At 36.6% G+C, this 26,571-nt stretch overlaps 1 protein-coding gene across 1 annotated transcript in view; it reads right to left on the bottom strand.

Moving 5' to 3' along the window:
* LOC150093744 (dynamin-1-like) overlaps positions 1-26,571 on the bottom strand; it is a 300,405-nt gene that overhangs the window by 190,812 nt on the left and 83,022 nt on the right. The window contains exons 6-7 of the mRNA XM_090412966.1: positions 21,929-22,027; positions 9,590-9,698 (exon numbers count right to left, since the gene is read on the bottom strand). Of these exons, the coding sequence (XP_090269092.1) occupies positions 9,590-9,698; positions 21,929-22,027 (208 nt within the window). The remainder of the gene's footprint in view (positions 1-9,589; positions 9,699-21,928; positions 22,028-26,571) is intronic.

Raw genomic sequence — 26,571 nt, 5'->3', positions numbered from 1 at the left:
GTCTCCATTTTGAAGTTTTTCTTCAAGTTGTCTTCTAAGCTGGCATCTTTGTTCCCTCTGGACAAATGTTAGATCTGGTTGAGCATGTATGCATAATCGGGAGCAAGTGTCTTTGAACTTGTTGATCACTGTTATTAATTTAGATGTGCTTGTCGGTGTGTCGTGAGTCAATTTTATGAGGTGTGGAAAGTTCATTCAGACCTTTCTTTTATTTTATGGATCCAAAACGATGCCACCTGACGAAATTTTTGGAAATGATGTTGCATTCTTCTGCTAATTTGGTGACGTCTTCTTTTAGTACTTTTCTGTTTTCCTTTGGAAAGTTCAAAATAATGGTGTTCAATTTTTTGTTTTTGGCCTCCACTGAATTGTGCACTGCTGATATGATAAGGTCACGTAGTTCATTTACAGACAAGGGTGAATTGGTGTTGCAGTGCTGATTGTCAGTTAGGTTGAGCTTGATTTCCAGTGCTCATATTTTAGAGGAAAAAGTTTCATTCATAGCATTGATATGCTGTTCAAGGTTTTTGATTCATTTGCCTAAGTTCAGGAGCTGTTTTCCAGAAGGGAGGCACAGAAAACAGAAAAAGGGGACTGGTAGAGGTCAATAAATAGCTTGTGCACTGACTCATCTATTTTTGTACAGGAAGCATGTAGCCACAGAACTTACAGACATTCCCCACCCCCTTTTTTTTTTAATTGCTGATGTTAATTTTACAGCTGTGGCACTTTATGGGTTTGTCAGCAATTGACACACTGCACTGGCAAGACACAGGGTGCTCATTTGTCATTGGCTTAGTTGCTGCCATCTTTGCTTCATACGGTAGGCAATAGTGAGTGCTTACAGATGGCTGATTTTTAAATCAAAAGATAACCAATTTAACGCACTATAAGAATTTACAGGTTGTGCAGAAGTAATCGGCTTCTTAGTACCTGCTGTGAAGATTTCTGTTGAATGTTTAATTTGAATGAAAAACACTTGCAGTAATGATAAATTGTGGGAGCACAAGTTTAGAGTAGCTTATTCACAGATGCCACCTGGTGGACTGATCATGAAACTTGAATAGATCGTATGAATGGAGAGGTAAGTGGCACTATCAGTTCAATGTTGCAAAGTGTTAAGGTTTTGAAATTTGGTGAGCAACAATGGGATGCAAAGAGGATCATGACATGGAAAAATGAAGAGGGGGCCTTGATCAGTCTTCATATTGATTATTGTGCGAAATTTGGTCATTAGGTTTTCATGGAGGTGATGAAAATATATTAGAAAAGGTCCAGCTTCACAAAGCTGGTCAGTGGTCATTGTTATAAGTTGGTCAGGGGATGTTATCAGGTTGTCATGGAAGAATACAAAGCTGATCCAATTGTACCTTAAACTGATTCAAATTATCTACATTCACAACACACTCAAGCAATGCATTCCCCTCATCAACCACTCTCCATGCAAATAACTTGTATCTCATTCCTCTGCTCACACCCTCCTTATGCAGTTTCTAGGGATTGCCTCTGTTTCTATCCCATTTTCCCTGGAAAAAGTAATCAGGAGAATGGTTGGTGAGTGGAATGCATTGCGTGAGTATATTATGAATGTAGATGCTTTGAACCTGTTTAAGGCATGGTTGGATGAGTGTTGTATGTGATAGTGTGTGCCTCTTTGATGACAAGTTTCTGACTTCATGGAGGTCAGATGTTAATAACATAATAATGATTTAGGAAAACAGACTATTTCTGAAGTCTTTGAGTCATGTGGCTGCAGTTTGCCACATATACATATATGAAGCAGATAGGCATCTGAAAGGTTTTTTGTGTTCAATGCTTCAGAATGGGTGAAAGGTGAGACTTAATTTAATTTGACTGTGGTCTGATTGTTGGCGACACATGTGCTAGTATCTTACAAGAATACCATTCTGGGCTTTTCATGCACAACTGTGTTTAGGCTATACTAGGAATGGTGTGATAACCAACCGACTTCAGCCATGTGGGCAGAAAAAGCTCACTGATGAATGCATGCATCAGTGAGTGGTGGTGAGAACATCATATCAGAGGACAGAATTCAACACAGCTTCGCAGGTGGAATTCAGGAGCAGACAACCATCTTCCTATGATTTCGGCAAGCATATGATCAAGAGCATTCTGTGCAACACTTCTGTTTTTTTTTTCCAATTGATCCTATGTGAGGGATATCCAAGGCATGGTCAGCTAGACTTGACTTACTATAGCGATAATGCCAGATATATTTTTTATGTTTACTGAGGCAGATGTCCACAGAAGTTTTTATAAGTCAAAGACTGTTCTTAGAATCAACAGAAGCCTTGAAACATACTACAAATCTCAACAAGTAAGGCTGTATAAATTTTCCAAAGATTTGGGAGGTGGTCATCTTAAAACCATAATACTTTCTTTCTTTCTATTTTTTTTTCCCCCAATGTGGTTGGCACCTAATTAAAACTTCAGTCTTTGTGTTGTACATTACAATCTTTCAAACTAGTCCCATTGTTATACTGGATTGTTGTTGTTTCGCATACTGTAACAAACAGTTTTTGTGCTTTGAAAATGCTGGATGGAATAACAGCGAAATATCAGCAATAACTTAATGAATAGCTATTTTCTTATCAGTCGGTGTTCTCATCTATACCATTAAAATTAATCAACACATACAAAGAACACATATGCCTTTCACACATTTCAACTGGAGCAAAGTGTGAAACGTCACTCACAATTACATGCTCTGATGAAATGATCAGATCTAAAACTCTCGATCCTTGTGTGCCCTCGTTTACATGCTGCCTGAGATAGTTATCCGTCAAGTACTCGAGAAATTCATTTTCCTTATTCCCAAATGCTATTTCTTCATTCCAATCTATACTGCAATAATTAAAATCATTCAGAATAATTACTGTTTCCCTGTTCATTAATCCAAGTTGTTTATACATTTCTTTATCACCACCCTCCACATTCCCTAGCCCATAGTAGCATTCAACTAAATATGTCTCCTCTCAATAATGCACCATACTGTCTTATGACCATTTTCACTATTTCCCTCTTTCATGTCTACCTTATGTGGACATAATTCCCCTGCTATCATTAACAGCACTCCTCTCCCTTCTTTCCTTTCTATCCTTGTAAAAAATAGTGTATCCTTTCATATCTATTACCATTAAGATACCATCTTCATTCAACCATTTCACTTATTCCAATGATTTCAGGACAAATGAAACAATCAGTGAAACCATTTCATCTACATTATTTCTGATACTTCTGGCATTTGTAAAGAAACATAACAGTTCATTTTTAGGTGTATAACCAGTCCTACCAAAACTGCTTGTTGGATGTGATTTCCCCAGCACACTTGCCCACCTTTATCAACACTTACCACATATATCCACTCAGTCTCAACTTCCCCACTCACATTGCAATATACTCCATTTGTATACACACATGTATTGCTACTTTCAACATTCACTCTGCCTATGAAACGTTTCTCTGCACATTCAGGTTGTCCCCCCCATTTCCGTTCTCTCTTCATCTCTCACACTACTACAGTTTCCACAGTCAAGCACTTCTGTTTCTTCAATACCACTCTCCAGATTTTTCATTTCATCTCTTACTTTGGACCTCTTGCACATATCATACACTGTACTTTCATCTAGCAACACTTTCTCCAGTTCACCCACTCCAAAGCCATTCAAATGCAACCCATCACACCTGTATAATTCCATTCTTTCTGGTGGAAGGATGATAATTATCATTAATTTTTGAATGGTAGTTTTGTTGTATCCATTAAATATCAGATTGTTTTTAATTTTATTCAGAACATCTAACAGAAGGTGATCAGAAGAGCAGATCATATGAGCTCTGTGTACAAGACTCTTAATAATATTCATTTTTGTGATGAATGATGGTAGGAGGATAGAGTAAATGTATCTGCCAGTCAAGGTTGACTTCTGATAAACTGAAAATAAAATATGGGATTACTAATTATTACAGTATTCAAAGAGGGTGTTTATTTGATTCATGTTCAATAGCGAACTTGATACAGGAGTACATGGAGTTATTTTCTATAAGAATTCAAGTAATTTTGACTCAGTGCAGGACCGATTGCAAATATATCATCAACAAAATTTAACCACACATGAAGCTGAGAGAATATAATATTAAAGAGTTCATTTTCTACATGTTCCATAAAATATTCTGGTGGGAAATCAAATTCTAAAAACCAAATAGATAGTCACTTGTAGCCTGTTATTATCATTATTATTCAGGCCTCCATGGAGTCAAGAGACTCGTCGTGGGAAGTCCTTCCTAGGAAACACAAAGTCTGTCATACCACTCCTTGGAATCTTTGACCATTTTTGCTCTCAACACTATCAGGCAATGCATTCCATGGTTCCACCACCCTCCACACAGAAACTACTCCTCAGTTTCCTTTCGTAACTTCCAGGGATGGCCCTTTGCCATCACTCCTTCCCACTGCTCCACCAAGTGAAAGAACTCCCCAGTGTCCACCCTCTAACTGCCTCTCAACAGTTTAAAAGTCTCGATTATATCACCTCTACTTCTATTCACCAAACTCTGCAGTCCACATTCCTTCAGCCGATCCTCATAATTAACATTGTACAGTCCTGAAACCATCTTGTTATCTGCCTCTACACCCTTTCCACAGTTAATTTATCCCCTTCAAATCCTGGGGACCAAATTTGAGAACAATAGTCTAAGTGTGGTCTGATCAGGGTCTTATACAATGGAATGATAACTCCATCTTTGCAGGTCAGCATCCTCAGTATTGCGCATCAATCCTCTTAATTTCAGTTTTCTATCAATCATCACCCCAGATCTCGTTTCCCCTAATTCCTCCAATCGAGTATGTAGCCTCCCATCGAATTATAGCTCCCACTGAACGATTGCAAACTTCAAGACTTTACATTTCACTGCATTAAACTGATACTCCCATTCATTTGCCCATCTGTCTAGTTTATTCAAATCCTCTTGCAAGGCTGCCCACATCTGTAATTACTAATAACCCTTCCAAGCTTTACTAATAACAATTAGTAAAGCTGAGAAGGCACCCTTCTACGCTTCACATCATCTGCAAACAACTGAATATCCCTCTGCAAACACCTGAATATTCCCTTGCAATCCATTGACAATGTCATTGATATAAAGGTTAAACAATACAGGTCCCAGTACTGAGCCCTGTGCAACCCCACTTGTAACCTTCTGCTTCCATGATATTGCCCCACCATACACAACTCTCTGATACCTATCAGACAGCCAATCCTGAATCCAGTTGTCTAACCCATCATCTAAACCCATGTACTGCAACTTAAATATCAGCTTATCATGTGGCACCCTGTTAAATGCCTTTGCAAAAGCCAAAAAAAAAAATAAATAAAAAAATAGCAGTGAATGCCTTTCCCTCATCAACTATTCTTGTCACTGTATTATAAAAGGCAATCATATTACTTAAGCAAGAGCTCCTCCTTAACAAATCCATGTTGATTCTCACAGACAACATTATCCTCATCTGCCCAATGCTGTATATAGTCCCTCACTAATTTCTCCAAGACCTTAACAACTACTGATGACACAAACTGGCCTATAATTAAACATTTCCAGTCTGTTACCACCCTTATGCAATGGCACTATCTTACCTTCCATTCCTTGGGTACCTTTCCCATAGTCATATTTTCATTGAAAAGCCAGGTCAACGGAGCTGTCAGTTCTTTAGCACATCCCACTAAATAGTGCCAATCTTAGTTCCAATTTCTTTTTATATTCCAGTCTTGCCATTCTCATACTAGTCACTCTTTTGCCATACTAGTCACTCTCTTCACCTTAGTCTTATATTCTTCATGCATCTGCTTTCCACACCCAAATGTTGGTGAATAGTGAGACTATCAAAAGAAACCATAATTTCATTATTAGACAGATGTAGATCTTTTATTTTGTCTTTAAATCAAGACTGTATACTGTTTTTGATATAAGAGCTGGTATGGCCAGTGAGATTCTGAAGATGACAAAGAGATGTTTTGCAAGGTAGTAAGTGGGAGATCCAATACAGTCGACTGTTGGGTGTAAAAGGTTGCCATTCTTATGTATTTTTGGAAGACCATAGAAATGAGGCAGATGGGCATGATGAATTCCCAGTCTCTCAAGAGTAGTGGCATCCCATGATTGTGCATCACATAATAATCTGTTTAATTTATTGATGACTTTTTATTAAATTCATCCTGACATTATATGTTGACCTATCTCTTTTACCCATATACAGTACTAATGTACTATTGGTTGATGAACCAACCTCTGGTGTATGGCCTCAACATAAAAACAAAAAAAATCTCTTAATAAGACATTAATTTTATGATTGTACTCTGGTATTCATGACAACAGTGGCATTACTTTGTCATGTTTCAAACTAATGGAATGTGTTCCAGAAGTTAGCTAAGAGGTCTCCCTCACTCTACCAGAAAGCATGAATCGGGCTATCTCAAAACATAATTTATTTGCTTTATGTGTGTAATTCTCTGATACTTATTCTATATTTGCTATGATTTGTCAGTATGTTATAAATAAAGGATGAAACCAATAATATAATTTCTTGGCATCTTTAATTTACAGTATAACCAAGTGAAAACACCTTTTGACTACTTGTGTATGGAAATATGAGGAATCATCTGAGCTTTTAGACCCCCCCCACCTTTACAAAGATCAAAACTGATCTGTGTAGTGGCCCTTTGCAAAATGCATAGCATTATACATGTCAGTAAAGATATGTGTGTTGCATTATGGGATACTAAGGCAACTGATGTGAAGTCATTAGCCTCTGTGTACAAGTGGCCCAGTCATTAAGTGATTTTACATGCAAACCGTTTGCTAACACTTGGATAAAGAGTGAAACCAAGAATATAATTTCTTGGCATCTAATTTATCCTTTGCCAGTGTTTGTGATGACAATATTGGTGTTCTGACATATGGAGCATAAAGCTCATACTTCTGAGAAGGATATTTTTAAAGGAGGTGGTTTTTATTTTGTACAGAATTTGGGCAATCTCAAAACAATTTATTTGCTTTATCTGTGCATAATTCCCTGACATTTACTATTTACTATCATTTATAAGTATGGTATATGTCAAAGAGACATAGCAAAATAGGAACTTTTAGAGAAAATATTTAATTCATCATTTGTTAGTGGCCTATTGGTTATTATATAACTCAGATGGTGTTGTTAGACTCAGTTATTGGTTGAATATTGTGGTTTATCCCTTCTAATATTTCAAATTTATGAATTCATCTACATAAAAGATTGTAACGTGCTCTTCTGCTCAATGATAGCAAAATACGAATAAGTCAGAAATGGTCTTGAGTGAGAATGCCTTCTAAATTAGTTTGAAGTTCCAGAAACTGAGCATTATTTAAATAAAAATATATTTTACAGCAATAATGCCTTGCTTGATTTTTGATATATCTTCTGCACAAATGCAAATGGATGATTTCTTTAATCTTAATTAAATTAGGAATAATTTTTTATTTTATTGGTGTGGGGTTCCCCCCTCCCCCTTAGGACTGATTGAGCTCTCCTAATGAGAGATTAAGAATGTATTTTTGACTGTAGCAGCATATGTTTTCATGGAGCTGGTTTGGCTGTTCTGAGGGACGAAAAACTCAATTTTCCAGGAGAAAAAACCCTCCACCGCCGTATGAGACCGGATAACTTACCTTTAATCGAAATGTGAGATAAAGGTTCCTCGTGTCTTGGATGGGAATTGAATCCAGGTCTTTCCAGCCAAAGGGCTTCAGCTATACCAAATGAGCTATGGAGGTTATTAGGAATAATATCAGCAGTGCAACAACGTTTAAGGAACAGTTTATTATGTTCCTTCAAATGTAGCTTACCATATCTTCTTATAAAATTCCACTGTTCCTCACTGCAGAAGTTTGTGATTAATACTTTTAATGGAGAACATGTGCATTTGACATTATAAAATAATTTTAAAGCTTACACATGTAGCAAAAATTATATAGAATTTTGAAAGTTTTTCACTTGGTTTGACTATAAATTAAAGATGCCAAGAAATTATATTCTGGTTATAATCATCCTTTTTTCGAAGTGTAAACAAAGTTTGCATGTGAAGTAAGTTCACAACTGGGCCACTTGTATATAGAGGCTAATGACTTCACATTAATTGCCTTAGTATCCCATAATGCAATGCACATATCCTTACAGACATCTATAATGTATGCATAATGGGACAGGCCACTACCCAGACTGGTTCTGACCTTTATTGAGGTCTCATAAGTGGAAACCAGACCCAGAAATGATATCATCATTGAATGAAGTAATGTAGAAGTCATATTTCCATATACCAGTAGTCAAAAGGTGCCACACCTTATTACTAAAATACTCTGGATTAGATATAGATGTTAAAAGTTTTTTCACTTGGTTTGGCTATAAATTAAAGATGTCAATGTTATTTCCCTGCTCTTCTCATACCTCCTTGATGATGTCTTTCAAAAATGCATGAAACAAAGATTGTAAATGCAAGTTTTTATATTTATTTAGTACCTACACAAGTTTCAGTCAAAAGAGGCAAACAGGACTGAAATGGCACATTTTGTAGATTAACAGTCAATATGATAAAGTCCTTTAACTGAAAGACTTGAACTTCTCTGGGATGCAAAGGACCATTATCAGGGCTTTTCAATCAAAGGTGTGTTAAGGAATCTTTAAAGGAATTAGTAGGGTTTTTCCTCCCAGAAACTCATGTTTTTCATCCTGCATCCAGGCAAGCCAACCACGAGAACACAAGCAATTTACACACAAGGATACATATTTAGGAATAAAACGAACTAGCCAGCCTCTGTGGCACAATCAGCTAGCAGGTTTGGCTGTTAACTGAAAGGCTGGTGGTTCAAGCCCACCCAGTGGTGGAAGAAAAAATGTTTAGTGCCCCTGTAGTAAGATACCTGGAATAAGATACATTGCACCTTTTGACTGGAAAAGTCTAGGTTCAATTCTCGCCGTGACGAGAGGAATTGTCATATGGGTTTTTTCAATTTAAGGTGGGTTAGTCGATCTCCTATCGAGGCAGCAGGATTTTTTCTCCTGGAAACTCAGGATTTTCATTCCGCATACAGACAATTTGACCTTGAGAACAAAATTACTAACGGTGGTGGGCAATAGATGACATTGGTGTAGATGATGATGATGATGATAGTAATGCCAGTTCGTGGTAGTTGGTGTATTAAGTTGTAGAGTAGAGATGTAGAATAGGTGCCCTCTCTCAATGAGTTTTGGACTCCTTGGAGGTGTCACGTATTAATAATAACTACTGTATCGTAAATCACAGTTACAAAAGCCAATCTAGGTAGGTGATAGGTCTATCCAGATTAATTTTTATAAGTACCATGAATTATCATCATCGTAGTTGAGAGGATGATAGGTGCATAAATAATAAATGAATTTTTAGGATACACCTCATAAGGTTAAGAGTAACTCTATAGTTCCACTTGAATAGATTAAAAACAGCAGTAATAAGCATTACTTTATAATTTTAAGAAATTCAATGAAAGAATAATAAATTTAACTAACTTATAACTGGGATGATTCTGAAAGAACTGTTTTTCCTTTTCAAGAGCGTAATTAATGTCCTTTCCCTCATCTATATCTGCTTGACTTCTATTTAGTACACCAATATGTCCTATAAAATCAAACATTAGTTATAAACAAGGCAATTTAAAATACCATGTTATTCTTTTATTAGAATGTACAATTAATATCTTTTATAAGCAATATTATTATCAACACCCGACCTCTATGGAGTCAGAGACTCATCATGGGAGGTACTCACTATTACATACAATGCTCATCCAACTGATGTGTCCACATCCACAACACACTCAGGCTATGCATTCCACTCACCAACCACCCTCCATGCAAAGAACCTGCTTCTCACTCCTTTGCTCACACCTTCCTTATACAGTTTCCAGCAATGGCCTCTTATTCTACTTCCTTCTCCACTTCTATGAAAAATCCCTTCCATGTCTACTTGATAACAACCCCTGACCAGTTTATAAGTCTCACTCATATCCTCCCTCTTCCTCATATTCACGAGGCTCTGCAACTTACATTCCCTCAATCTGTCCTCAATACTCCACATTCCAAATACCACCGACTACCTTTGTGAATCTTCTCTGTACCCTTTATAACATATCATCACCATGAAAACCGGGTGACCAATCTATGCACAATAATCCATATGAGGCCTGATTAAGGCCTTATATAATGGAATCATAACCTCTCTATTTCTGCATCCACAACACACTCAGGCAATGCATTCCATTCACCAACCACCCTCCATGCAAAGACCCTGCTTCTCACTCCTTTGCTCACACCCTCCTTATACAGTTTCCAGCAATGGCCTCTTATTCAACTTCCTTCTCCACTTCTATGAAAAATCTCTAATCAATCTCTGAAATCTCCGATTTTCAGGGTTCTCTGCATCATTGCCATTATTCGATGTGATGTCTTCACAACTTGTGCAATGTGGCCCCTGAATTTCAGGTCCTTGTCCATCATCACTCCTAGATCTCTCATCTCCTCTGCTTCTGTTAAAGTTTTCCCCACCAAGTGTATACTTGGCATCCCATCGTTGCTTACCAAATCTCAAAACCTTACACTTGACAACATTGAATAGACAGTTCCACTTACCAACCCATTCATGCAATCTATTCAAGTCCTCTTGTAAGGCATTAATATCAGCCTGACTGTGCATTGCTCTCCCCAGTTTTGCATCATCTGCAAACAGCTAGATATCACTAGTTAAACCCAACCAATATCATTAACATACAAATTGAACAACAATGGCCCCAAAACTGACCCCTGTGGCACACCACTGGTGACCTTTCTCTTTCGAGATATTGCACAATTTATACAATTTTCTGATACCTATCTGACAGCCAGTCACTGATCCAACACAGAAGTCTGTTATCCAATCCCATCTCCTTCAATTTAATTAAGAGCTTGTCATGTGGCAGTCTATCAAAAGCTTTTGCAAAATCCAAGTACACCACTGTATATGCATCTCTTGTGTCCAACATATTTGTCACCTTGTTATAGTACATAAGTAAGTTAGTGAAACATGATCTCCCCTTAACAAACCCATGCTGATAACCACAGAGAATACTGCTATTATCAACCTATTTCTGTATCCTACTTCTCACCAATTTCTCTAGGACCCTCACCACAACTCCAGATATACAGACTGGTCTATAATTTGAAGCTACAGCCTCATCGCCACCTTCATGCAGTGGAACAATTTTACCCTCCTTCCACTCCCTTCGAACCTGTGCTGTTGCAAAACTCTTGTTAAACAGGCATGCCAATGCTACTGCTAGTTCCCTGGAACATTCTCTTAAGATGTGTGGTGATATTTCATCAAATCCTATCGCCTTACTAACATCAAGGTTATTTATTTCCTCAAATACCTCCTGCTCACTCATAATTAAGCTATCCTCTCCTATGTGCACTTAAGTTCCTCATGATTCCACCCTGATCAGGACAAAACACACTTATAAATTGATCACTGAATAACTCAACAATGTCTCTTGCAGTAGTTACCATTCTACCACTTTCATCCCTTAACTTCTGGGATGAAAGCTTCTGGGAATGATGCGGAGGACACTGACATGTAGAAGTAGGGAGATTCTTGTTCCGTTGTATAAGGCTTTGATTAGGCCAAACATGGATCATTGTGCCCAGATTTGGTCACCTGGTTTTGAGAAGAATGAAGAGATGTTGGAAAGGGTCCAAAGGCAATTGACTAAGGTAGTTTCTGACCTCTAGAATGTCGAGTATGAGGAAATATTGAGAAGATGTAATTTGCAGAGTCTGGTGGACAGGAGGAAGAGGGGGGGGATATATGATAGAGCTGTACAAGTTGGTAAGGGATTGTTATAGGATCAATGCTGGAGAAGTTCTACAGAAAATAGTGGGAGAACCAGAGGTCATCCCTGGAAACTGTATAAAGAGGGTGTGAAAGGCAGGTTTTTTTCGTGCAGAGTTGTAAATGATTGGAATGCCTTGCCTGAGAGTGTGGTGTCTGCAAGGAGTTTGAACATGTTCAAGGCGTGGTATGATGAGCTGTGTGTGATAAAAGGACTTTCCAGATGAGTCTTTGACTCCATGAGGTCTTGGGGTAATAATAATAATAGTAATAAAATCATTCACAATCCAAGTGAGGTTACTGCTTTAACATGTGACAGATGCTAATATGGGAAGAGAGGTGGATGAATTGAAAGTTTGTAGGATATTGCAGAATCTCAATGGAAGTACATATGTGGGATTAGATGGGATATTAGCTCAGGTTTTGCAAGCATGTGCAATGGAACTGGCAATGCCTCTGACTAGGCTCTTTAATTAAGTCTCAGCTCTTGTAGAGTTCCAAGGGAGTGGAAAGAGGGACAAAGTGATTCTCTTGATAACAGAGGTTCTACAACTACAATAATATATTATCGACTAATCTGTATATTAGATGTGGTGGTAAAAGTACTAGAAAAATAGTCAAAAAGAGAATTTAAGAATGTGTGGATAAATATATGATACTGTATGAGGAGCAACATGGCTTTGTGAACGATAGGTCATGCCTTAGTAATTTACTAACTTTTTATAACAGTAACAGCTGAGTTGGATAAAGGAAATGGCTACAAGATGATTCTGCAAAGGCATTTGACAGAATACAACATGGAACTCGGTTACACATATTAGAACAAATGTGGATTGATGTGACACTGGTTGTGTGAATAAGAGGATGACTGCTGGACAGATATCAAAAAGTAGGAAGTATATGGAGGGGAAGAATCCAGGCAAACTCAGGTGACTAGTGGTGTGCTGTAAGGTTCAGTGCTGGGACCACTACTATTTAATTTGTACATAACCCGAAAGGAAATATTCATTTGTTTGCTGCTGATGATGATGCAAATCTAGGTAGAGTAATAGTTAAGCAAGAAGATGTGAACAGTTTGTAGGATGATTTAAATAGGCTGTCAGTATGGGCAAAAATAACAGGTATTAGTTTAATGTGGAGAAATGTAAAGTTATGCATTTTGGGATAAAGAGATTACAAGCTGTGTGCCACGTTGATGGAACTGTACTTCAGGAAATAGATGAAGCTGCAGATTTAGGGGTGGTGGTAGATAGAGAGTTAAAGTTTAGAGGACATATTGCTAAGGTTGCTGAGGCAGTACATAAGATTACTTGGTTATTGAAGAACACATTAATAAGTAGAGATAAGGAAGTTATTACTCTTTATAAGCTCAGGTCCTCTTTCAAAGTTTTTTTTTATAAATTCGTTATTCCTCCTTAAGTTCAGGTCCTCTTTCAAAGTTTTTTTTATAAGTTCGTTATTCCTCCTTATAATGTTCAGGTCTGGTCTCCTGAGGAAATGGAGATGAGGAAAGCAGAGAAGATTCAGAAGCAAGTAACAAAGATGGTGAGTAGTCTGTGGAATATTTTCTATGAGGATAGATTGAGGGTGTGTGAATTGCAGAAGTTGGTTGATAGGAGAAAAAGACTGGATATGATAGAAACATTAAAGTTGTTTAAAGGGTTATATAGGATTGATGAGGGAAAATGTTTCTGCACTTGGTTAGAGGAACTAAAACAAGGGGATTATCCCTGGAAGTTGAGTAAGGGTGTGAGTACTATATTTTGTGGCTGGAAAGTTGTCAGTGTAATTGGTTGCCAGAGTCAGATGTGAGTGCTTTTTCTGTTAATGGGTTCAAGAGGAGGTATGATAGATTGTGTGGATAGTTTGGGTCTTCCATAATGAGTCTTCACACTCCATGGAGGTGTCCATACAATAATAATATAATAATAATTCTTGCTCTCTGCCTCATCTCTTCACTGTTAAACCTATGCAACACACTGATACCTTTCCTATCACACTATCTTTTATCTTTCTCAACAACCTCCCGATATCCAGTATTACATTCTCATTGTTCCCAGGCAAGTTATTTGTCTGTACTACCACTACCAACTCCTTTGCTTGCTTACTCCTCATATTCAATGCCTCAATCACTCTATTCATTTTACCTCCAGGAAAACAAACCTTGTGCATATTCTCATTTGCCATACATCTAATAATCAAATTGACATACGACACCATTCTTATATCTTTTGTTACCTTTCTCATACTGACATCATTTGTTTTGGTCTTCTTCACTCTTCCATACTATCTACAGTTCTCTTCATGTCACTCTGCATCTGCTCATCTTCAATAACTCAGTTTCCAAATCTTGCATCCTTATTTTTCTATGATTCACTCTCTCTGTTTTATCTCCAATCACACATACTTGTTTGCCATCAATCCCACTTGACACCTTACCATTAATTGCACTCTGTTTTTCAACATCATTATTGCCTACTTTATCATTAATTTCATTCGGTTTTTAATGTTGTATAACATTAAAAACTGCTTTATCGTAAATTGAACTTTTTTCCTTGCTATCATTTCCACACACACACACTCTGAACATTTGCACAATTTTCAACTGGTATGTCAGTTACAATGCATGTTCCCTGCTTGTATTTAAACTATTTAAGCAAGTTTCATGATCTATCAGAATATCCCATTTCCTGCACACCCACACTCATTATTTTTTTTTTATCCAGTCTCTCTACATAAATATCTGCGACACCTTCCAGTGTATACATATTACATTCATGACACTGTACCATTTTTGAGAAATTCATGCCATTTACTTTATTTGTCTGCCATGCAGACCAACTTAATGATTAGCCTTTCACTGCCATGCTGTATCAGTGTACTAACAAAAACAATGAATTTATGACAATATCACCTAAGAAATTTATCCAAAAGATATTTGGATAAATTTCTCATATCCTGAGATGTATCTGAGTGTGAAACATCACATTTCATACTCAAATATCTCTCAGTTATAATAATTTAGACAATATCGGCACACATTTAAATATAAAATTTAAATGTCTTGCTGCAACCCACATGACACACTTATAGTATATTAAATAAATAATTAATTTTTCAATAATTGAAAAATCTAAAGGGAGTTTTAAACAAAATGTGTCTCTTAGTAAGTATCAACTGACTTCCATTAGGAATGCTGCATGCTGAATACCACACACCATGTGGGTCTGAACTCTCTGCTAAACTTTGAAATCAATCATATCTTAATTTATAATCATTCTCAGATTGTTTCACCAGTCATGCATGTGGGCATCTATACATGTTTAATCGTGTTTGTGTCACAAGTTGTACAGGTATGTACAGGTTATATGCCAGCTGTAATACTCTTATGTTTTTAGTAGTTGCATTGCTGTTTATCAACAAAATTTGAAGTGGAGTCTAATAATAATTAATATTAAAATATTTGAATAATATTAATATTTCTCTATTATATTTTTTAAACTTTTCATATGAATCACTTGTTAAAAACAGATGGTTTTAACCAGTTCATAATTTTTGTTTTTACTGTACTGTACACCCACAGATATGAGACTCTTCGACACTTCTGCTCATGTCAAAAGAAGAAGAATCCATTCTAATATTAGGGTAATCAATGCATTCATGGGATGAGTGTTTATTATTGTATGTTGGAAAATTAGCTTTTCTTTTATGAAAATTCTAGTTCTTAAAGCAGTAACTATTTCGCCTGTACAACAGTTGGAAAATTTATGTATGAAGCACGTGACTTCGCGTGTTGGTGACCAATTTTTATTTCTTTCTCCCCCTCAGCATGAATTGATTATTCTTGGCACAAAGCCAAAGTCGGTTCTACGAAGTGTGGGCATACAATATGTATATTGGATTTGTATAACTAAAAACATACTTAATAATTTAAAAAATATATTTTACAGGTCTGGAATTTATTATAATACAAAAGTTAAAAATAAATACCTTTATATTTATCAGTGTTTGAATACAATATTATTATATTATTATAACTTCTCCCAAATTTTCTTTACCTAAGGAGGAGACACCATTGTTACTAAAATTTTAAAAGTGGTGCACAGGTACTGAAAGTTTGGGAATGGCTCGTGAAAATTAATACACATCATCCATTGATATCCCCTCATGCAATTAATTGTTACCATAATTAATCTTGTGCTGATTGCACAGTATCCCCTTTTTCCAAATTTCATGCTTTATCCCTTTGTTCATCCATTTGACACCCACTTTATTCAGTGTTTCTGACCTTTGCACATCAATGTTGTTAAATATCTTTTGGTCATTTCTTCCTGTGCAGCCATTTATCTTTCTCCTGCTTAACATCTCATTCCACTATAGCTCCAAGCTTATCCTAAGCTTTTCATAATCACCAGCCTTGTAATTCCACATATATCATTTCCTCACAGAAGCCTGCATATAGCTAGCCACAAGCAGAGTGATCACTTCATGATCACTATCACCAGCTGAAGTAAAGTGCGAAACCCCACTCGCAATTACATCCTCTGATGAAATGATCAGATCTAAAACTTTCGATACTTGTGTGCCCGCCTTTACATGCTGCCTGTGATAATCATCCCTCAAGAAAACAAGAAATTCATTTTCCTTAATCCCAAATGCTATCTCTTCAATCCAATTTATACTGCCATAATTAAAATCACCCATAATAATCACCCTTCCCTTGTTCACTAATCCAAGTTGCTTATAGATTTTTTCATCACTACTCTCCACATTCTTCTGCCTATACCAGCATCCAACTAAATATCTCTTCTTGTTAACCTTCACCTCACATCATACTGACTCAAATCCAATGCTATTATTTACAACTTGCACCTAGAATTTGCATGGATATAATTCACCTTCTTTTACCAACAGCACTCCCTGTCCCTTCTTGTCTATCAGTTTTGATAATTAAGAAATTTTTCATAGAATGGGAGAGGGAACAGAAGAAGAAGACAAGAAGTATCTCGAATCTGTATAAGGAGGGTGAGAGCAGAGTTGTAAGGAGCTTGTTTTTTTTTGCATAGAAAGTTGTTGGTGAGTGGAATGAATTGCCCGAGTGTGGTGTGAATGTAGACACATTGAATCAGTTTAAGACATAGTTGAATGAGCATGTGTGTGTGTGTGTGTGAGAGAGAGAGAGAGACGGTGTGTACCTTGGAGGTCAGATGTTAATAATAGTAATAATTATAATTAAGCAGCAACAGAAAAAAATATGCAGTTTAATAGAGACCATCATTTGCCACAGCGATACTCATAGGTGAAAATTACTTGAGAAAAAACTAATTGTAATATCGTGGATTAGAGATAGATGTTGAAAGTTTTTTCACTTCGTTATATTATAAATTAAAGATGCCAAGAAATTATATTCTTGGCTTTATACTTTATCCAAGTGTAAGCAAACAAAGTTTGCATGTGAAGTCACATCACGACTGGGTTACTTGTATATAGGGGCTAATGGCTTCATGTCAATTGCCTTAATATTCCATAATGGAATGCACATATCATTATGGATATGTGCAATGCTATGTGTTATGGGACGGACCACTACTCAAACTGGTTTCGACCTTTATTGAGGTCTCATTAGTGGGAGCCAAACGCAGAAGTGATACCAAGATTGAAGTAATGCAGAAGTCATATTTCGATATGTGTGTGTGTGTTATGTTCTATCAAATCATTTCCGACTCCTAGTGACTTCATGAACACACACTCTCCATTCCGATCTGTCCCTGACCATGTCTTTCAGAACCTCCAAGCGCACTCCAGTTGTTGCTTCTTTAACTCCATCCACCCATCTAATTCTTGGTCTTCCTCTTCTCCTGCTTCCATCAACTTTAACAAGTATCATCATCTTCTCCAGACTGTCATTTGCTTGCATAATATATATGAAGTATGACAATTTTTGCTTGATGATCAGAGCTTCGAGGGAGCAATCTGGCTGTATTCTGTCTATCACTGATTTATTGGCTTGCTTTACAGCCCATAATTCAAATGCATCTGTCTTCCTTCTTTCACTCTTTCTCAGGGTCGAACTTCCACATCCATACAGTACCACAGGGAATACCATTGCTTTCACAATTCTGATTTTTGTTCTGAGGCTAATATCTTTAAAGATCTTGCTTAAATTTGTCATTGCTTTCTTTTCAAGTAATAATCTTCTTCTAACTTCTTCAGTACAATAACCATCTTTATCATTTCGGGATCCTAAGAGCACAAAATTGTTAACTGCTTCCATTTTCTCCCCATCTACTTCAAAATCATTAAGTTCACATGTTGCCATAAAACTTTTGCCTTTTTGAGGTTAAGTTTAAGACCATATTTATCACTTTCTTCTTTAACTTTCATAATAAGTTCCTCCAAATCTTCTTTGTATTCTGCTAGCAAGGTAGTATCATCTGCATACCTCAAATTATTAATATTTTTTCCACCAATTTTAATTCCAACTAAAGACTCCCCCAGCCCTGCCATTCTTAAAATGTATTTGCTGTACAAGTTAAATAGGTACGGAGATAAAATACATCCTTGTCACACCCCAGTACCTACTGTGAAATACTCAGTTTCTCCAAGATCTGTTCAGACTGTAGCTTCTTGTTCATAAAGATTCCTCAGAAGGATAATGAAATACTCTGGGACTCATTGTTCTTAACACATTCCACAGTTTCACATGATCTACAGAGTCAAAAGCCTTATGTAGTGCTCTTTCTATTATCCATCTCACATTAGCGATTTGATCTCTTGTTCCTCTGCCTTTTTAAAATCCTGCCTGTTGACCTGGCATTTCTCTCTTCATGAATGGTTCCAGTCTTTTCGGAATGATCTCAAGTAAGACTTAACTTGCATCAGAAATCAGTGCTATAGTTCTGTAATTTTCACACTCTCTTGCATCGCCTTTCTTCAATAAAGGTATATAAACTGGTTTTTTCCATTCCCTAGGCCATGTAGTTGTGATCCAAATTCACTGACAAAGAGCTGTTAAAATTTTAACTGCCTCTTCTCCCAGGGCTTTGAGCAGCTCGATGGGTATTCCATCTCCTCCTAGTGCTTTCTTACTGGATAGCTGTTGCAGTGCCCACCTCACTCCACTCTCCAGTGGTACTGGCTCCTGTGTATAATCCTGCTCTTCAAATTTCTCAGTAATTTTGGAGTCTTCTCTGTAAAGGGCTTCTGTATACTCTTTCCATCTTTCTTTGATGTCTGCAAGTTCTGTAAGATATCCTTTCTGTTTACTTTTCAATATTGTCACCTTGGCATTAAACTTCCCTGTTAGTTCTTTGATCTTTTTGAAAAGATCTCTTGTTTTTTCTTTTTTTGTTTTGGTCTTCTATTTGTTGGCACTCCTGGTTAAAGTAGTTTTTCTTGTCTCTTTTGGTTTGTCATTGAAATTCTGCATTCAAATTCCGTACTTCCTGCAAATTTCCTGTGGCCTTCATTTTCCTCCTTTCCTGAGCAGTTTTGATGGCATCTTGTGACAGCCATTTGGACTTCTTACAAACTATCAGAATATTCTTCTTTGCGTCTGTTTTAATTATATCTTTAATCTCTTCCCATAGTTCATCTGGTTCTCTTTCACACAAATTGAGTGTATTGAATCTGTTCTGTATGCTAATATTGTATTCAGCTGGTATGTTTCCAAGATCATATCCGATCGACATTTGTGTTTTTTTTTCAGTTTCTATAGTTTCACATGTATTTCGTAACCACTAATAACTCATGGTCTGTTCCACAGTCTGCACCTAGAAAAGTCTTGACAGACTGAATTGCACTTCTCCATCTTCTTTGTCCAAGTATATAATGAATTTGATTTCTGTATTGTCCATCAGGTGATATCCATGTGTACAATCTTCTTTTGTGCTGTTTAAAGCAGATGTTAACAACAAACAAAGAATTCTCTGCACAAAACTCAACTAGTCTCTTCCCTGCAGTGTTACGAATACCTAAACCAAAATGACCTGTTATTCCTTGTTCCTCAGTCTCTCCCACTTTTGCATTCCAATCTCCAATAAGTAGTCATAAATCTTGCTTTGGTGCTGCATCTATCGCTTCTTGTAACTTGCCATAAAATTCTTCAATGTCTTCTTCTGATGCCTCTGTAGTAGGTGCATAAACCTGAATGATGGTCATATTCATTGGATGTCCACTCACTCTGAGAGAAATGATTCTGTCACTCACTGGATTATAACCCAATACATACCTAGCCATCTTTTTCCTGAGTAAGAAAGATACTCCATTTTTACGAATTGTCTCATGTCCTGAGTAATACACAATATAGTCCCCTGACTGATAATGGCTCATTCCTGTCCATCTAAGTCCACTTATTCTCAACATATCCAGCTTCCTGCCCTTCATTTCCATCTTTATTATTTCCAGCTTACATTGGTTCATACTTCTAACATTCCAACCAGCAACATTCGTGACCAAGCTTCCTTCCGGATTTGACCTGGACACATCATAAAAACTAGTTCTACTTGTGGAAGCCCTCTGTTCTTCCCCAGTTGCATGTTGGATGCCTTCAGGCCTGAGGGTCTTACCATCCAGCATATCGTACTTTCTCATTTTTGGCATGTTCACGGAATGTTCTTGGCAAGGTACAGAGGTGGTTTGCCATTGCCTTCCTCTGGAATATTTTTCAACTTTCCAGTCTAGATCCACACTGTTCTGTGAAAATGGGAGCACCTCTGGAAGAATGTGACTCTTTGCCACACAGTGCATCTTGGTAAAGAAGAGGCTAAGTCTCTGTAATAGAGATGTATTGTGCATATCTTTACCCTGGAATTCCCTGTAAAGAAAATTATCCCTTACCCCTTTATCCTTATCCCATATTTCCATATATAAGTAGTCAAAAGGTGTCACACCTTGATAGAAGTCTTTTCACTTGGCTATGCTACAAATTATATATTTGGTTTAATTCTTTATCCAAGTGTAAGCAAACAAAGTTTGTGCCTGAAGTATTTTCAGGACAGGGGCAACTCATGGTTGAGGTAGTATAAGTTCTCATCACTTGCCTTAGTATCTCTCATAATGCAAAACACATTTCCTTGTGGACATGTATAATGCTATGCATTAAGGGAAGGGCCACTACCCAGACCGGTTTCGGCCTTTATTGAGGTCTCATCAATGGGAACCAGACACAGAGGTGGTAGGTGACACTAAGGTGGAAGTAATGGAGAAGTCATATTTACCTATACCAGTTGCCAAAAGGTGTGTGTCACACGCCTTATTATTAAAATTCTCCAGATTAGAGGTAAGTCGATGCATCTGAAGTATTTTGAGGACTGGGGCATAGCCAAGTGAAAAACTTCCATCAATTTATCTCTAATTCAGAGATTTTTAATTTTACAGTTACTTTACAGTTTATTTATTAATTATTGGAAATTGTTGGATAAGAAAAAATGCATTTATGAGTGAATAATACATACATTTGTAAATATCTAAGAACTGGTAAAATACCTGGTAAAACAATGCAACATCATTTACAATGGTTACTATAAAAAAAAGTCTGGAATCAAAATTCAAGTTAATGAAACAATATCTGGAATGCTATGAAAACATGTACACACTAAATGGCATACAGGATACTTTTAGTCAGACATACAATCAGAAAAATACATAATTTATATTACAAAATACTAACTTTCTTCAAGTTTACAATTTGACAGTAGCTACTCTTCCTTTCAAATGACTTCAGTTATTGAGGAAAATCTCAATGTAAATATTATGGACAGGTATTGATAAGTTCTGGTACTCTTCGTAAATTCACAAGTATGCAATTTTTTCAGTGTGACAATTTTGATAACTGTTAAAATATCATGTCACTGGTACCCTTCTGACACCGGTGCCCTTGGAAACCATCCCAATGCTATACAATGTTATGGTATACCTACACCTCTGATTATGAAAGATTTTAACATTATTCATACCTTGTAAAACTTTTAAGGTATTCATCTTACCTCTCTTTAATATTATCACTTTATTTTCTAAAACATCTCGTGCATTAGTACATTCATCCATCATGTCCAACTTTGTAAGCACACTTATTGTTCTTTCACCTAGCATTTCATAATAGAAAAAATGCATTAAACAGAAATATGAAGATTAATATGTTTATTAATTTTTTTATAAACTTGCTCATAATTGTTTAATTGATTTCAGAAATATATTACATGCTATATATGCAACTTCCTTTTTGTAGTATATTTAAATATGATATCTTTATTTATTTTATTTATTTTTTTTTTTTTGATATTAGAATATGCACCAGTGATTTATGCTGAAGATATGATGCATGTTTAAGGTTTGCATAAAAAAAAAATCTTCACGACCTATAGACATATCTGATAAGTCATTTTGTATATAAAACTATTAAAATGGTGAATTTTTTCATTTTGCATTTTTGGAGTACATTCACCTGTTATGCAGATGATAATTCTGAGACATTCAGAATTATATAGCAGGTGATTATAATAGTGTTAGATATTAACTTGGGGTAGTTCCATGGAGGAAGGAATTAGAAGGGTGAGATATCATTAGTGCTTGGGAACTTGTGAAAGAATATTTATTAGCAGCAATAGCAAGCTTTATACCACATGTAAAGAAGAGAATACAATTTGGTGTAAAGTGGATGACAAACAATATCAAACCAGAACTGCAGGTAAAAAAAAGAGGTTATGGAAGAGATATAAGAAGAGGATTTGACAGCAGATGCAAGAAGAATATAAAACTTAGGCCAGGAGAATCACCAGTATGGTAAGGAAGGCAAAACTGGAATATGAAAAGAGATTGGCCCTGAAATCCAAAGAAAATCATAAATTTTTTTTGGTATGTGGCCACTAGGAATAAAGTGGCTGATGCAAAGGACATAGTGGAGTTGTTCAATGAACAATTTATTGGGGTATTTTATTCTGGAGAAGTGGGTTTTGATACTAGAGGGATAAGGCAGGTTCAAGGTTTAGACATGCAAGAAGAGAGAGAGAGAGAGAGAGAGAGAGAGAGTGTGTTTCAAATACTTAGTATCCTGGATGTCAATAAAGTAGTGGGACCGGATGGAATTTCACTATGGGTTTTGAGCGAATGTGCTAAAGAACTGACAACTCCCTTGACCTGTCTTTTCAATGAAAGTCTAGCCATGGGAATGGTACCAAGGAGTGGAAGGCAGGTAAGATAGTGCCATTGCATAAGAGTAGTAGCAGACTGGAAGTGTCAAATTATATATCAGTTTTTACTTCATTAGTAGTTTTTAAGATCTTGGAGATATTAGTGAGATTCACTTACAGCATTGGGCAGATGAGGGTACTGTTGTCTCTGAGTGAACATGGAGCCAACATGAATTTGTTAAGGGATGTTCTTGTTTTAGTAATATGATTGCCTTTTATAATAAAGTGACAAGAGCATTTTTTTTTTATTCTACAAAAGGTATTTGACAGGGTATCACACCATAAGCTGATATTTAAGTTGCAGCACATGGGTTTACATGTTGGGTTAGTGAACTGAATTCAGGATTTGCTACTTCATAGATTGATATCAGAGAGTTGCGTATCAAGGAAGTAGAATTTTATAAGTGGGGTCCCTCAGTACTGTTGGGATCTGTATTGTTCAACCTTTATATCAATGACATTATGGATTTCATTGAGATATTCACTTGTTTGCAAATGATGTGAACCTGGGATGGGTTATTAGTAATAGTGCAGATGTGATAGCCCTGCAAGAGAATTTGAATAAACTGGACAGATGGGCAAATGAATGCAGATTTCAATTTAATAGTTAAATGTAAAGTCTTGAATTTTGGGATACATTGATGGGAGGCTGTATACTCTGTTGGAGAAACTGTACCAGAAGTGGGGGGAGGTAAGGGATCTTGGGGGAAGGGTGATGACTGACAGAAACCTGAAATTCAGGGAACATATTGCACAGGTGATGAAAATAAGCCAGAGGATTGCTGTAATATTCAGAAGGATGGTGATCTGCAGAGATAAGAATTTCATTCATTGTATAAATTGAATGGCAACTCTACAACACTACAATGGAAACCCATTGTAAAAACCTGAAATTCAGGGAACATATTGCAAAGGTGGTGAAAATAACCCAGAGGATTGCTGCAATACAGAGAAGGATGCTGATCTGCAGAGATAAAAGAGTTGTCATTCAATTGTATAAAGCCCTCCCTTCAAATTTGGCTACCAGGATAAATCACCATGGAAAGAGTGCAGAGGTAAATAACAAAGTTGGTTTCAAGACTGTAAAATGTTAATTATGAAGACAGGCTGAGAGAATATGGTGGATAGAAGGAGGAGAGGTGATGTGATTGTTGAGAGGTGGTTGACACTGGAAAGTTCTTTTATTGGTGGAACAGGGGGAAGGAGTGAAGTCAAGGGGCCATCCCTGGAAGTTATGAAAGGAAGTTGTGAGCAAGAGGGTGAGGAGTGGTTTCTTTGCATGGAGGCTGGTTGACCAGTGGAATGCATTGCACTGATAGAGTGGTGGAAGCACAAAAGGTCAGTGAGTTCAAGGAGTGGTATGATAGACTGAGTTTTCTAGGATGTACCTCCCACAGTGAATCTTGTCACTCCATATCACTCCATAGAGGCCTGAATAATAATAATAATAAACAGTAGGACAGCAAGACAAAGTAATTAGGTCATGTGGGCTACTAATCAGTTGGTGATGCACAACGTACAGCCATTCACAGCAAAGCCAATCCATCATTGTGGCATGTTTATACAAACAGAACTGATACACTAAAAAAGTATTCTTCCCCAGAAAAGCATACCTTCTCTAATTTGAACAAATGTCAAGTAGACACTAGATGGTAAATGGCTATCATTAACTGTGAAACACAACCCCTTGCTTAATGGAAGAATCCAGTGAATGTTACCCTGTTTGGTAACCATAGTAGGGACTGTAGTTTCTATCCCTACTTCCTGTTACATGCAATACAAGCAACACCTTACATGGGAATGACTAATACACTGTAATTAACTTGGACTGCACCTCCTTATTAAAAGTGCAACAGTAAAGCAGCATTGCAGGTCAGCTGTTAGTGAACGGAACAAACCTGATTGTAACACTCCTGACACAACATTATGCCTACAGCTGTATAGCAGTATTCATGTGCCATGAATGAGGCTATGCATGGACATTAGCAAAAAAGTATTCCATCTCTGGGGACATGATTTTGAGTCTTTCGCCCATACATAGCATAAACCTGCACTGAAATTGAGTTTGTTACATCTCTAACTATGAAAGACATCGCTAAAAATACAGTTCACTGTGGATCAGAAAAAATTTTCAAAAAATAATGAAAATAAGAAACAACCAAAAAAAATCATAAAATATGAGAAAAAAACAACACAAAGAACAATAAAACTCAAAAATTAACCATAAAACCACCTAATCCACTTCAAAAGCATCTATGGCCTTAACACAATATAAATAATGTGTGTGTGTGTGTGTGTGTGTGTGTAGTACTGGTATTTTTTTAGAAAGAAATCATAATGTATATGAAATAATAGATAAAATAATATAATTACTATTTCCTTATATTTCACCAAACTGACATCATTGTTACAGAATAACACACAAGTAAAAGATATATGCATGCAAGTCCTATGTAGGTAATATAGATAAGTCTGAAGAAAAGAAACAAAGCAAGGCTTCAAGTAATAAATTATACCACTTAGTAGATTTGGCTAGGTGCCCTTGGCCATTTTGAAACTATGGTCTGATGATGAGCATTTCCCAATATGGGATAATTGTCTGTATCACATTTCTTTAGGCTAGTACAATTTTTTCAAGATAGCAATATATTCATGGAAACATCTTTCTTATTTTTATAAAGAAAGGTGATTTATTTCCCAATAGATTCAGGAAAGAATCTGCTTTATCTGCCTATCCCAGCTACATTCCCTAGATCTTCCTGCAGTCTACCAAGTTCTTTGTAGCTATAATCTGTCTTACTCAAACAGGCAGAATAGTGATGGTACTGACTGATGATGATGCTGTGTTTGTAGATTTGAACTTATCTATCCTACCTGTTTGGACATACTATGACAGATTATGGCTACAAGGAATTTGGTAGACTACAGGCAAATCTAGGAAATATAGTTGGGATAGCATATAAGGAATGCTAGCTTTTTATGTGGTCTGGATTTTTGCCTACCTGTCAGAAGTGCAACAGACACATGGGCTGATGTATATCATCATCATCATCATAAATGATTGGTATGTAATATTTTTATAAATTTTTAATTCTTGATAGGGGAAATTTTTTATAGTGATTCAGTGATCAGATAAATTTCATGAGAGCATGATTAAATCTTGTTTCCCTGGTGAAAAACCTAATGATAACAGTAGGTTCTCAGTATGAAAAGACTTAAAGTGAAAGAAATGCTTTTGCAAGTACTAATGATGTGAAACATGAAAAGCATGATATAAGAGATAATATGAGAGTTTATCAGGAGAAGCAAGAAAGAAGAGAGAGAGAGTTAAGATTATGACTGAGTCTACTATCACAAACAGAAGTTAGTTGAGAAGGAAGGCCATGATTGCAAATAAGTCAATGTGTGGATTATGTGAAAGAAATGGTGTGCAGTTTGCG

The sequence above is a fragment of the Typopeltis vanoorti genome, chromosome 23 (assembly GCF_054136105.1).
Source record: "Typopeltis vanoorti isolate ZY-2024b chromosome 23, IOZ_Tvanoo_1.0, whole genome shotgun sequence".
NCBI classification, from domain to species: Eukaryota; Metazoa; Arthropoda; class Arachnida; order Uropygi; family Thelyphonidae; genus Typopeltis; species Typopeltis vanoorti.
Note: the sequence above shows the minus strand (reverse complement) of the source record. Positions and strands in the feature narration are given on the sequence as shown.